General features: G+C 36.7%; 1 protein-coding gene across 5 annotated transcripts in view; it reads left to right on the forward strand.

Annotated features, from left to right (window-relative positions):
* The window catches only part of PDE4D (phosphodiesterase 4D), a 563,993-nt gene extending 554,193 nt beyond the window's left edge, over window positions 1–9,800 (forward strand). For all 5 annotated transcript variants that reach the window (XM_065739842.1, XM_065739845.1, XM_065739843.1 and 2 more), the window contains 7 exons: window positions 750–848; window positions 935–1,099; window positions 2,853–2,952; window positions 6,474–6,628; window positions 7,156–7,278; window positions 7,771–7,953; window positions 8,596–9,800. In XM_065739842.1, coding sequence (XP_065595914.1) covers window positions 750–848; window positions 935–1,099; window positions 2,853–2,952; window positions 6,474–6,628; window positions 7,156–7,278; window positions 7,771–7,953; window positions 8,596–9,003 — 1,233 coding nt within the window. In that variant the 3' untranslated portion in view covers window positions 9,004–9,800. The remainder of the gene's footprint in view (window positions 1–749; window positions 849–934; window positions 1,100–2,852; window positions 2,953–6,473; window positions 6,629–7,155; window positions 7,279–7,770; window positions 7,954–8,595) is intronic.
* Window positions 9,801–15,013: the final 5,213 nt, after the last annotated feature.

Genomic DNA, 15,013 nt, shown 5'->3' on the forward strand with positions numbered 1-15,013 from the left:
GCCTGGAGATGGGATGTAAATTAGTGGTTGTGGATGCAATAATAATGCTTCATATTCCTAAACGATAACTGAGGAATGAAGAGTGAACTTGTATACAGTCAGAGGAATGAAAATATGCATCAGCCATGTGATTTTCAAAAATGTTTTTGCATTAGAGCTATTGTTGCAGGTGCTGTCATTTGCTTTATCCTTTCATGCACATCTGTTTTCAGGGACACGTCCTGTGATTTTGCATCAGTAGCTGTTTGGCAATAATCTAAAACTGGTGATTATTCATTCAATTTTAGATGTTTGCTTTTGGAAATATGCCTATCCTTATGTTCCCAGGGTTTCTCCCACTTCATATCAACCATCAGACTGTTGCTGAGGTCCAGCGAGATGGCAGCATAACTGCAGCATCTCTATAGTTCTTCTCTTCCTTGGACCTAGTGGGCAGTGAGAAGGAAAGCACGTCAGTTTTTTGAAGATACTGTACCTTTCTTCTTCGGTAGCATTCCACTTAAAAATGGCACTCCTTCCTGCCTTGTGGGTTAAAATCAGGAAAGATGGTAGCTGCAAATGCAGATATTACAAGGTTGCTAGGAACAACTTCCTCCTTGCAGAGCTTAGCATATAATATTTGCAGTGGCTCTGCCAGACAGCTATCCTTGCATTTTCACGAGTCTGACGTTTGTTACTGTTTCAACTGAAAAATGTTGGAATTCTGTGTGTTAAGATTTCAGCATTACTGTTGCTCAATTCTGTTCTAGGAACTAGAAGATGTGAACAAATGGGGCCTTCAGGTTTTCAGAGTCGCAGAGCTGTCTGGAAACAGACCTTTGACAGTCATCATGCACACTGTTTTTCAGGCAAGTAGGAGCAGCCTTGTCTGGTGCTTATCTCAGCAATTTTGCTGGCCTTTGTAATCTGAATTGTTCCTCTGTTTGCTTTCTAGGAAAGAGATCTGTTAAAAACATTTAAAATTCCAGTGGATACTTTAATTACTTACCTGATGACCCTAGAAGACCACTACCATGCAGATGTAGCATATCACAATAACATACATGCTGCAGATGTTGTTCAGTCAACCCATGTGCTGCTGTCAACCCCAGCATTAGAGGTAAACTACGCTGTGGTGGGAATGAGACAGATATGAGAGAAAAGGACATACTAAGGCTTTTTGCAACTAAATGAAAAAGATTTTCGTTTCTGCAAGGTTTTTGTTTGTTTGTTTGTTTTCTGAAAGAAACATTGACATAAATTACACTCTTAAAGATACTTTGTAAGGATCAAGGTTTATTTACTTGCAAATATTGTGCAGAAGATAGCACATTTTTCTTAAAATCATGATCTGATTCTTGTGGATTTTTCATTGTAACATGATACATAGCTTGTTTCTACTGTCTCATTATTAACTCTATTATCTTATTGACACTATTATCCTCTTCCATCATTATTTCACTTCTGGGACTCCCAGTAACTACAGTGAAATGGCTTAGAAAAGATAAGGGTAAAATGGGTTTAACTCAGTAAAGCCATTTGTTGTTCTATTTTTTTTAATTTGTGAATGCCTGTATTGGTTCTGGAAGGCTATTTCTGTGTTTATTTTTTGGGCTGAGTGGAACAAGTGCTAAATTTTCACTGGATTATCTAATTTTTTTTATTAAGTATTTCAAAGTTGAACAAAAATTAGTATTTCATATAATCTTTTCTGATAAACTCTTTTGTGAAAGTATATAAATATCTAAGGTGAAAGAAAACTAAACATAGATAGAAACTGCTTTCCCATTGTGAAGCACAGTTCAACCCTTATTATATCAAGCTTTGACATATGCAACTGAAGGCAGGTAAAGCAAGCATTTCCATGATGGGCTGCGTTTTGACTCCTTTTCATTAGTCAGCCTTTCACATTACTGAATACCTTTGCTTTTCTTTCCTCTTAATGGGAGGGTTGTCACTGGACCTTAACACAGTTGGCAGAGATCCTCAAAGTCTCAAGAGTTCTCTTGAAAAAGATTTTCATCAGCTCCGAAGGAACATGAGGCTGTGTTCTTAAATCGCTCTGACTTTACCAAACAGCTGAACTGATTGTACAATGCTCTTTTAATTCTTCTCTTTTTTATTAATCAGCTGTTTTTGATGGCCCTGCTCTCAGAAGTTTTGGGAAGTAAAATAACAATATCTGCCCTATACCATTGCTGACCTACGTATTTCAGTGTTGTTGATCAGTTATGAAAGCCATTATATAATTTGGAAGCTTGTGACAGCAGGAAAGTGGGCTCAGTGGCATAATGGGTCTCTTGCAGTTCTCACTTTTTACCTTCCTAATAATCTCACACAGAATAAAAATCAGTAGATGCTAAGTAATATACCTTCTAGTCTGTCACTATTTCTTCTAACATCAGGGAGATGTTCTTTCTTCAAATGCAGGACTACGTGTTTTTTTGTGTAATGTAGCCTGGAATTCTTAACTTGAATTTCTATTATAAGTCAAATCTAAATCTGTAATTAATGACCTCATAAACATGAATTTATTTACAGACTGAAACTGAAAAGCACTTCCGTTACTGAATTTAGTAAAGCTGTCAGTATGAAGTAAGGATAGTTTTACTTTGTCCAGCCTTGAAATATTTATGGAATTCTATGTTACTGACGATTTACAAAAGGTTACAGTAACCAAAATGTAAAATATTTTGAAATTCCTGATGCATTTCAAATGTGTTCCACTTGTTCAGTCACATCTAGATTCAAAGTTGAGTTTGTTTGGTTTTTTTTCCTGAAAAAAAGTAGTTTTTCATTTCAGTTTACGTTTCAATTTTCATTACAGTGTTTCATTTATTAATGATCGTTGTTTCTCTTTCACGGTTTTCTAGGCAGTGTTCACTGATTTGGAGATTCTTGCTGCAATTTTTGCCAGTGCGATACATGATGTAGATCATCCTGGAGTTTCAAACCAGTTTCTTATCAACACGAGTAAGTTTGATGTTCAGTGGTTTTCTCATGGATTTGCTGCAAAATCTGCATGTAGCATCTGAAAAGTACACAATTCATTCCTTGTCTGTTTGCATCTGTACTTACCCTCATTAAATGAGTAGGTTTATGTATTTAAAAACTGGATATTATTTTGTATTATCTGTCATTTTAGAAATAATGAAACACACAGTACCCACTAGCAAGAATTAATAAGACATGAAGTATAATTCTGGCACCGTTTCAGTTAATGTTTTAATGTTGGAATCAAATAGTATGACTAAGGATAGCCACACATGTTTTAAGAAATATAGAAGATAAGTTTATTTTTGGAGAACAGATCAACAGACCCATCTTTGCCTCTTCCGGACTGCTGCACATATTTTCTCATCTCAGGATAGTCATGGGTCTTGGTCTGAATTTTGTCAGCCTACCCCTGCAGACCGTAGCAAATCTCTGTTTTTTTGTTTTTGTTTTTCTGTCGAGATTGTGCTCCATGTATGGAGAAAAGGAAAATAATGTAATTATATACCGTAATGTCATCTCCAAATTTGAAACCCACTGTGCTTGTTCTGCGTTCATCGTGGCTGTTCTGTGCAGCATGGAGTGAACCACTTCCTCTCTTTTATCTTCTGCTTGAAAAGCAGTGTGATTCTCATTGAGTACAGCAGTGGCATATTTACCGAATGGCTTCTTGCCTCAGTGTAATTTGCTTTGATTACAGTGTGAGTACTACACTGTCTGTCAGTGCAAGTTCCATTTTAAAATATTATTTCTTTTGACATCCTTTGTCTTCTCCTTTTACTGACCAAGAATTACAAAATTTGAAACAATACTAAAAATCCAAGCATGTAAGAAGAAAAAGCTAGGGTTTGCACATTCATAGGCACTGTCATTTAGGCATGTGGGTGAATCTGTTCCTCTGGTACTAAAATAGTATGACCCCATATCAACAGTATAGTTTGAAGAAGGGAGATCCTGTTCTGACTCACTGCTGCTGTACGTTCAGATAAGACCTCCAGTCTAGCCTGCATTTAATTTAATTTGCCTTAATGGCCTGAGGGCTACCCTGTAGTAAAATTCAATTTGGTGACTAATCTACGAGGCGGAGGGCAGTCTCTGTGTTGGTAACAAGTGCAGCTCAGCAGTGCAGTGCAGAAATGTAGTAGATGGAGTGTTGCACATGAAACTGTGTGATGTCCAAATTCTTAAGAATTGCCTTGTGTAAATAATGTTTGTTTGTTTTTCTAATAGAAATGGAATATCAGGATATATTGGTGGCTTTCAGGCGCTATATGGAAAGCACTGAGTTGTTTAGATAAGCAGCAGAAATGGCTAGATGGAGGGACCAGAATTGCCACATAAAACTCACCTTTAGGCTTGATGCTTGAAATTCAGCTGAATTAGAAGCATTTCTGATTTATCAGCTTAGAAGAAACGTCTTCAGTTCAGCTTTTGATAGAGAAGACTTTTGTGCAAATCAAGTAGTGTCAGCAGCTGGAACTACTGTTGCCAAGCTCAAAAGAAACAAAGTTTTTATTACTTGAGTTGCTACATGTGTGAAGAAAAAAACATAGGAATGGAGGAGGACGAAGACCATCTAATTTGGGTTTCTTTTAGGTATATACTAACTGACAGTTTCAGTGAGATCTTAAGAATCAGTGACCCATATGGATTATACACATATAAAATTTCTCAAATCCGAGATTTTCCTAACCTTCAGGTCATTTTCTGCCTCTTAGTTCTAGGCTATCCAATGAAAATTATGAAGTATTAGCATTTCACTAAGAATTGTAGAAATACATTCAAAGAAGCGTAATAGATCTTCAGTTACCTAAAGGATGTACTTATTTCCTAATTTCACATAATTATTTACAATTATTTATATGTAATGTTCCTAAGTATTAATTCCCTTTTTCAAAATTTAAAGTCTGTTCACAAAGCTGTCCAAAAATATGATCCCTCAGAAACACTATTAAAATATGGTTAGTGTCAGGGTAGATGCCTATTTGACCACTGTAAGCTTGTCCTTTTGGACAAATAGTATTGAAACTTACAGTGTGCTACAGAGGTTACCAAGGGTGAACTTTCTTCCATTTTCACTTCCATTAGACAGTTGAGATCATTTTAGCTCAGTCTGTAATTCCACTCTTTCCGAAATAGTTCAGTGATGTCGAATGCTTTGCAGTTGGAGTAGTTTTTCAGTATGCTGTTTGAAAGGAAAATAAACCACTACCTGTCTTCTTTGTAAGAAAAGTGACAAGTAGGTGAGCTCTATAAATATTCTGTGAAAGAGATACAATTTGACAAATGTGCTTTCTTTTTCCTTTTGCTATTACGCATCAAGATAAGGAAAGGTAGAGGAAGATTTTCCCAATTTACAAAATCAATAGGTTCAGGACAAGTGAGGAAGACAGCAGGAGAATACATAATGAAACTAATGAAATCTGAAGAGCAGGGCTTTTATAGGCACCCCATTGAGCCAGAGGAATTTTAAAACGAAGCTGTGATAAAGGAAGATAAATACAAGGTTTAGAATAGACTTTGCATATGGTTAGGTTTCAGATGGAACAACTGTAATAAATAGAAATTAATGTCAGCACTTCACAAGTGAGACTATATAAAAAGTATGTCTCTTTGATGGTAGATTCATTTTTGTACTGTCTCTTAAAACAAATGCAAGCTAGCTGTGTGGTGTCCTTGTGTGAAATCTAAATCTGTGTAGAAAATTGTCTGAACTGCCTTTATTTGTCTTATCTGACTGTTCAGCCTGTATGTGTGTGCCTCAGTACAGGCATTGCTAAGAAGGAGTATGAGCTCCATTTATTCCTACAACCACGTGAAGTGACTGACTGCAACACTTCTGCTACACATAGCAGTATTTTGGCATCAGGAGCTAATCATATGCAAGTATGAGACAGTAGACAGTAGACAAGGCCACTGCTTGCATTTTCAGACTACATAGAAATGTATGACTGTCCTGAGAGTCCTCTGCAGACGACCTGTTCTTGTAGACTAATGACCCCTGGTCTACTTATCTGAGTGCCTTAGATAACTGCAGAAGTACATTGGAAGCCAAGGTATTCCCAGATCTGAGTGGCTGGTAGATGCAACTTCACTTAAATAACTGAATTTTAGTGGGCATGGTGGCAACAAGGACAGGACGAGAAGAGATAACATTAGAATGTGTTTTAGTTTGCATGTTTTTCTATAATATTTTCCATATGATTTCATACATATATGAAAAAGTATTCTGAAAAATATCTTCCTGGTATTGTTTTCTGACATCATTCCAGCATACTTAACTGCAAAGCTGGATTTTTTTTTTTTCAGCATACTTTACCTTGATTTGTTAAGATGTTCAGTTAAATCTGGAACATTTGATCCTGAGGGAACTACAGGACGTCTATTACTGAAAGCTCATCTGTAAATCTTGTTAGGAATGTAATGAGTTTGAAAAATCATAAGAGATTTAATGGAAATAAAAATTCTAGTAACATTCTGCCCTATGACTCTTATTGCAGATTCTGAACTTGCTTTGATGTACAATGACTCATCAGTTCTGGAGAATCATCACTTAGCTGTGGGCTTCAAGCTGCTACAAGAAGAAAATTGTGACATTTTCCAGAATTTGACCAAAAAACAGAGGCAATCATTGAGGAAAATGGTCATTGACATTGTGAGTTCTGCTTTAGAGTCCCTTTTCCTTAGCGCCAGTAAATTAAATGGTAAAACAGAGTATCATTTTATGATAAATTACATGTTGTTAGACCCATAATCAATGAAATAAAAATCTGAAGTTTTATTTTGTATTGTCCAACATAAGTAGTGAATTACTGTCTGCACCTTTCTAGAAGGTACACAGACCTGGATCAGACCTGGATCAGGCTGTTTTCATGCTGATTCTGAAGTCTACTATTTCAACATCACAGTTAGAAATTTTCCTACATAGTTGATGAACTTAGGCTGACCAAATCTTTCTCCAATTATTTTGTCATTCTTAAAACAATGAAAAACATTTGGACATTAATGACGCATAGGTCTCAGGCTTCTGAAGCATAATTCAGATTCAGAAGTTACATTTTTTCCCTGAGAATAGTTTGTTGCTGTATCCAAAGGTCTTTTTTTTTTTTTTTTTTGAAGTCAACAGAATAATTTTCCTAATACTTGTTTATTCTTTCTTTCTTGTTTATTGTTCCTTTCAAGGTCCTTGCTACGGATATGTCTAAGCATATGAATCTTTTGGCTGATTTAAAAACTATGGTTGAAACCAAAAAAGTGACAAGTTCTGGTGTCCTTCTTCTTGACAACTATTCAGATAGGATTCAGGTAAGAGAACTGATCTTCAAATAGTCATTTGTATTAACTTCTGTTAATAATAACTTTTGCCTGCCAAGTCCCCAGCATGGCTTAGACCAGCTGTCCATTTTCACACATTTTATGACTCAGTCTCTCTTTATGGCTTTCTAACATGTACATATTCCATTACATACTGAGTGATTCTTTGGAGAGTGATAAAGCGGTAAAGTACTTCTGGACTTGTTTTGGTTCTGCTCTACCGTTCACATTATCAGCATCTCATTGGTCTTCCTCTGAAGTGTTTTCTTTCTTTTACATAGGCAGAAGCAGCAGAAGTGAGGTAATTCATAGCTATTAACAACAAGTGTGAAAACACCCAAATACTAAGCTTTTGCTGTTCCGAATAAATCTTGCACTACGTGTATTTTCATGATTTTTCTTCACGTCTGCAAAATGTGTAAATAGAAAAGAAACTATTTTTTCTGTAGTGCAGTAACACAGCAGGTGTTCCATCTATTTTAGGTTCTTCAGAATATGGTACACTGTGCAGATCTCAGCAATCCAACCAAGCCACTCCATCTCTACCGCCAGTGGACAGACAGAATAATGGAAGAATTCTTCCGCCAAGGAGATCGGGAAAGAGAGAGAGGAATGGAGATAAGTCCCATGTGTGATAAGCACAATGCATCTGTAGAAAAATCACAGGTAATTGATTTGGTATCTTTTTCTTGATAAAAGCATAGCCGGTGCTTTTATATATTTCTGAATCTATGTTTTTTGGTTTTGGTTTTGTGTTTTTTTTTCCGCACAGTTAAGTAATTCGGCTCCTGTGTAGCAAGAGAGGGGAGTTGAGGCTCTTACTGTGAAAACAGTGAGCAGTGTGCTTACTGAAGGAATTCCATCGCTGTCATGATCTGCAATGGAGCATTGGCTTCAGTAAAGATTATTTTATAGCTGCTCATTTAGGGTTTCTTTCAAAAGCAGAATTGAATATAAAACAGCTGTTTGGCTTGCTAGATGCAGTGGAATTGTTTGCAAAGAACAGTTAATTTGAAAACAAATCCTTTCCAAGTCCATATCCGGTATCCTGAATGAAGCATCTGAAATTCTAAAAGATCCTGTTCTCTGCATAGAGCAGCATGGGTTACTTTCAGACACCTTAAAAGCAGTGTGTCTAGTTTCTTTGACTCGAGTTACCTTTCTCAGAAATTATACACTGTTTATTTTTGACTACATAAATATCCAAAGCTTCTGTGCAGTAAATCGTTTAAATGACTGTGACTTATGCATATTTTTTGATTTCTTTGTGAACAAAATCTCATCCTAATTTTGTATTATTTGAAACAGGTGGGTTTTATTGACTACATTGTTCATCCTCTGTGGGAGACGTGGGCAGATCTTGTTCACCCGGATGCCCAGGATATCTTAGATACACTGGAGGACAATCGAGAATGGTACCAGAGCACAATCCCTCAAAGTCCCTCTCCTGCACCTGATGACCAGGAAGAGGGTAGACAGGGCCAAACTGAAAAATTCCAGTTTGAACTAACACTGGAGGAAGACGGTGAGTCAGACACTGAAAAGGACAGTGGAAGTCAAGTAGAAGAAGACACCAGCTGCAGTGACTCGAAGACCCTTTGCACCCAGGATTCAGAATCTACTGAAATTCCTCTTGATGAGCAAGTAGGGGAAGAAGTAGAAGAGGAGGAGAACCAGACAGAACCATGTGTAGTAGAACATTCTCCTGACACGTAACAATGAGGACATAGCCTCTCTCTTTCTTGCCCTCTTCCTTTTTCTTCCTCTTTCTCTCTCTTCATTTTTTTTTTTTTAATTAGGTAATGGTTTCTAAAGTGTATGTTGTATGCTATCACCATGATCACAACTCACTGTCATCAGCCAGGATGTTTGTTGATCAAAACTGACCTTGGTGACTCAGTTTGGCACTCAGGAATATTGTAACCAGAATCTTCACCTCCATTACATCAGAAAGCAGGGGAGAGAACGTCGATAAACTACGTTTTAATAAGCTCTCTGTTTTGCAGATTTGATTAAATAAAGCAAATGTTTTCACAGGAGTACCACCTGCCAACTGAATGCTGGTATGCTTTGGTAGTTTTCAATTTTATTTTACTTCACAAGCTAAGCATTTGATAATGTTCATTAGAGGAAACAGACAGAAAATAAACTGAGGTTCCTGCTGGAAAACAAGTGCACATAAACGATGGGACACAACATGTATCTGTATAAGATGAATCTGTTACCGATAGGAAGATGAGCTGTGGAAATTGCATAATTTTCTAATTTCAAGTCTTCCTGATAAGTGACTGAAAGAAGTGTGACATGGTGGGTTGCACTAAACTCTGCATTTTGTATAATATATAAAAGTGATCTTTTGTAGAGCTTACTTTTATTATTAAATGTACTGAGGTATTGTATTTAAAGAAGAACACTTTCAGATTTCATCACTTTTTTTTTTCCAAAGAGTAACTTGCAAGTTTTCAGTACAGATCTGTGCTGCACTGGATAATACTTCTAGGGTTTTTGTTTGTTTGTTTGTGGTTTTTGTTGTTTTTTTTATTTTTTATTTTTTATTTTTTTGCTCTTATTTTGCACCTTAGAATTTCATGATAATGTTAAGCTGTAAAAGTCTGTTATTTTATATATTGAGTTCCATGAATATCCTTCATGCTACCTAAAACTCATTCAGTATGATGACATTTTTTATTGTTGTTTTTATTATAATGTTCCCAAACATATTAGAAGAAGTTAAGTTTTGCTGTTGTCCTCAAAGTGGCCTGATCCTGTCAGTTCTGTCTTACTACCAAAACTGGTCCCATTGATACCAGCTAGACCATTAAGATGAAGATATGCAGGACTAGTGCCAGTAAGAAAGACAATTAATTGTCTTTTCAATATGAAGACTGCTCTTCTGTCTCTCTGAAACACAGTTTTTTAGATAATTTTTTGCTTGGGAACTGTAGACTGCTAAATCAGCACAGACTAACACAGTGTTCGGAATATTTATTTTGGCAAAGGAAGCATTACTGTAATGTTTCCAATATTGACTCTGTTCATATATTTTTTTTTCTGTCAGCTATCTAGTCAAACCATTTGCTAATCTCTGACATACATACAACATAGTGATCATGATTAGCATTACTGTTTCCATGTTTTTGTTGTCAGAAGAGCCCGATCCCTCTTTTGTGTTAATACTTCTAAGTAAATGAGCAATGCATTATGAGAAGAGGGGTAGTTTACTCTACATTAATATAATCTCAGATATTTATGTTACCTATAGGGCTTGTGCTGAGGGAATCCTACTTTCAAGTTAGATTGGTACTGAAAGCTTTTGTTACTTGGAAAGTTAAGTGGAGCTTGGAGCTCATGTTTGTCATTTTCCTGTCCCATTTGGTCACATGAAGCAAAATAATTCCATCTGCATTGCTTTGCACTTCATTCACATTGTAGTTTTAACTAGGGAAAGAGTTGCCTAGAGAAGGAGCAGATCACCGCAGCATCAAGATGATTTCTTAACAAAAGAAAATCTTATCAGCAATTATTTCTCATTTAGATTCATTTTGAAGGAAGATTGCAGATAAAAACACAGGGTTTTTTGTTTGTTTGTTTGTTTGTTTTTTAAGTGTCTGACACTTAGAATAAGATCTTGTTTAAAAAATATTGGCTAATAATTCAGCTTTTAAATGTATTTTGCATTCTCCATTATCCAGGTCAAAGTTTTCTCTACCTTTAGCCCTTATAGGGCTTTAGCACAGATGATGTTGAAGTAGTAGTTGGGTAGAGATAGTGATAGGAGGATGGTTGGACTAGATGATCTTATAGGTCCTTTCCAACCTTATGAACTTATGAACTTATGAACTTATGAGGAAAGAAAATGAGGAGAACTCACATTTTTTTTCAGGTTTTGACTTTTTTTGTTCTTCATCATTTCTTCCTGAACATGACCCACCTAAAAGTCCTCTCAATCCCCAAGAGTGCCTGGAACTTTTATAATGGAAAAGCAATATAAATTCCAAAATAACCAGTGGGAACCTGAAAAGGTTTCATATCTGCACAAATTGAAAGTAAATGAAGAGAATAACATCATATTGTGAGATATACACCCATACATATGGACAATCATATAATAGAAAATGATATCATTTCTTAGAGATGGGGATATAATGTACTGTACAATCTTTTTTTTTTCTCCTCTTTTGCCAAAGTGTGTTTTAGCGTTGTGCACCGCTTTAAAACAGTACAATTTACAAGTGGCTTTATGTGTTCTAAATGTTTTTGCCATAAGAAAATGCAATGAGTTGGCTATTGAGTTCTGAAGGGGAAAAAGAAAATTCACATTGCTTATAACAGTACGCTTTAGCTTGCAAGTTACTGTACACAGTAATGCTGTGTTTGAATTTTTGTTTTGTGTCACTGTTAAAAATTATGATGAAAGGATATAGGTAGAACAAACAGCATTCAGAAGTTTAAAAAACTTGAATGAAAAGGATTTTACAGAAAGCTTTGACAATTATTTTAAAATGCATTATTTATTTTATTTGTGCCATGCATTTTTCTCACCAAATGACCTTACCTGTAATACAGTCTTGTTTGTCTCTGTTTACAACCGTGTATTTATTGTAATGTATATACTGTAATGTTAATTGTAAATTATCAGTTCTTATTATAACATCATCCTTGCCTGGGTGGTGTTGCTATATTTGGAAACTCTTGGTGAGAGAATGATAATTGTGTATACATACTCCTTGTACATTTTTTTTTTCTCCTGTAAAATATTCTGTATCACCGTAGAGCTTGTTTATGGAAGATTCAAGAAAAGTATAAAATACATAAAGATATATCAATAAAATTTAAAAAATAATAATAAAAAAAAAAAGCTGCAGGTCTTTGGTCCCAGGGCTGTGCCTTAACTTCAAACAATATTTTCTTCTGTTTTGCTGCATTTGAAAGTAAGGTAGCTTTGGGGATAGGGCTGGGCATATCTACCATATTTTTCGTTGCTAGCTGATGTGGTTACTTGTACGAGCTAGTTTGCATGATACTACAGAGAGCTTTCATTCATGAACATGCTGGAAGTTGAAGCTTTTCCAGACTTCTGGCAATATAATTGTATTGCCTCTCTGATTATCTTTTTACAGGCTATCATCAGGGATTATTGCAGCCATTACTTGCTACTAAAAAAACACTGATGCTGTATTTCAGTACTGAATTGTGCTGAACGAGCTATGGAAAGCATCTCTAATAAGCATTTGATTTTAATGCATATTTGCAAGTGAAACAAATGGAACTAAATGGGGATAACTCATACACTTGTTTTTTTAGCAGTCATCTAATACTCTTTATTTAGTAGCACAAATTACCACTATATAAGCAGAAACAATGAAGTAGGACAAAAAGATAGCTTCAATGGTGGAAATGCTTTCCAACACTAATATTAGTGTTATAAGCAGCCAAAGCTTTTATTTTGTATAGATGTATGTACGGCTTTGTACAGGTGTGTATAGCATAATGCACTAGGTCTATAGGAGAATGATAGACCTCTAGATCTTTTAATAACACTAGTATTAGGTTTGCAGGTTGGACTCTGAGCATCTCTTGCTGTTTGAGTATCACGTTGCTCCAAACTGCGTAGGACTGATAGCAATGAATTTGCCAGAGCACGGTGAATACCTCTCCTCATTCCAGTGATGCCCAGCCCCTGTAGCATGCGACCTTTCGTTAAAAGGAGAGATTCTTTTTCAAAGGAAAACAGAGCCTCCTTTTTGACACAAACTGTAGATTTTAGCAGCCCTGGCCCAAAGGAAATGGATTGCTTTTGTTTTAAATAATATCAAAAGGGACACTATAACAACAAAAATCCTGAACAACTTTTTGTTATCAATTTGGGGATGTCTTGAGAGTGGCAACTTGTGTGAACATTGCACATGACAATTCTTTCACTGGTTTCTTAGCCTCTCTTACAGCCTATGGGATAGTACTGTACATCAATACCTTCATATGAAATTTTTATATGCAATGGAAATAAAGCATGTGTTGATTCTGCCTAGTTACGGTATTTTATTTCCTTTTGCAAGTTTTTAATTTTTTTTTCCCCCACTTACATATCATAGCTGTGACATCTAAAGAGAAAGCAGTTGCCAGGATAATTAGATTGCAGTATTTTACTTCATTGTACTGTGTTACAGGTAGATAATAAAAAATAAATGTGGGGGTTTATGAGATGAGTCACTCAAATGTTCATGAAGTCTAATCCAGAGAGGTGTTTTGCAGTTTTCTAGAAAGGCATTCAGTCTCAATTTTCATGAAACTTTGCCACTGACTCCAGTTGCAGAGAAAGCTTATCCCAAGAAAATTAAGTGTCACTTATAAGGAGCTAGGAGGGTAGGGATTTTTAGAGGAGCAATACACTGTGATAGCAGTAAGGGGGAAAAAGAAAAAGAAGGGTATTGTAATTAAATACTGGCCAGGCAATCTCTGCTCTAAATGAATAAATATATATATTTTTTCAAGTACAGCTTGGTAAATGGCAGCTCTGGTCCTGAAGAAAAAATACAGCGGAGATGACATTCTTAATGCTCTTAAAGTGGTTTTCATAAGCCTTCCCTTGAACAGAGTGATTTCTGGGAGTGGAGATCGTTTGCATAATTGAGAATACAATGGCTGCTCTGAAAGTAATGCCTCTATTTTCTGGGAGGCAGATGGTGGTGGTATGGCAGTAGAGGCTGAAACTTGCCATCCCATTAAAATTTTTTGCTGTGTGACAGATGGCAGCAGTGGGGCACTCTGACAGAATGGTGTCTTGAAGTGGGAATGCATATGAAGCAAAGGTGTGTCACGGAATCCCTCCATCTGGAAAAAAAAAGGCACCCACTGGCATTAGCTGACACTTGCTGAGCATTTTTGGAGCCCAAACAGTGGAACACAGCAAGGCAGTGGGTGCTGTGTTTCAGCAGTGGTGACAGTGGCAGTGCATCATCCCCTCTGGTGCAGAGTGTGGCATGCAAGCTCTTGTTCATGGCTGGTGAAAATACATAGCTCATGGTGGTGACCATTGGAAAATAGTTTTTTATAGCTAAGAATTTTTTCTATCAAATAGTGCTATTGTGCTCTTGTAGTTTCCATGGAAATAGTGAGGCATTGCTTTCAGATCAACCTATGTACTTTCTTAAGACTCTTAGATCCTCCCTTAGATTTGGAGTTAGTCTGCAAAGAGTACAGCCATTAGGACTCCTCTTGAACCACGCTTGGTTGGCAGAGGAAGCTGTTGGGCTGGACTGGGGAGAGGAATGCAATTGAGCTCTGCAGGATGGAAAAAGCAGGCTGTGCACCTCACTCATGCCCATCCTCACACATTCCCAGCATCCCCTATTGGAAAATGCACACACCATGGAGAGGAAGAAGGAACCCCAGATTCCTTCTATTGCTACTGAAACCTTTTCTGTCAGGAGCTTGGATGCCACACTTGTGCAGGTGGGACCAAGAAGCTGGCAGGGCAAGCCCACTGTTTCCCACATTCCCTGGCAGCAGTGCCTCTGTCTTTCTGCTTGGCAACAGTAATGCTTCAGATCAAAATGGATCCCCTACTTCACAGCAGTCAGATGTGGCTATGGGACCTGAATGTATGTTTGAACTAGTTTCCTAGGAAGAGAAACTGGCCAAATAGCTGCAGCATCGTTTGCTCATTTTTTGCTGCCCTGAAAACAAAAGTCACTGATTTTATTAAAATCTTCAGTTCAGTTTAGCC

Source organism: Cyrtonyx montezumae, unplaced genomic scaffold, assembly GCF_038088225.1.
Source record: "Cyrtonyx montezumae isolate F1298 unplaced genomic scaffold, pur_monq_1.0 scaffold_25, whole genome shotgun sequence".
NCBI classification, from domain to species: domain Eukaryota; kingdom Metazoa; phylum Chordata; class Aves; order Galliformes; family Odontophoridae; genus Cyrtonyx; species Cyrtonyx montezumae.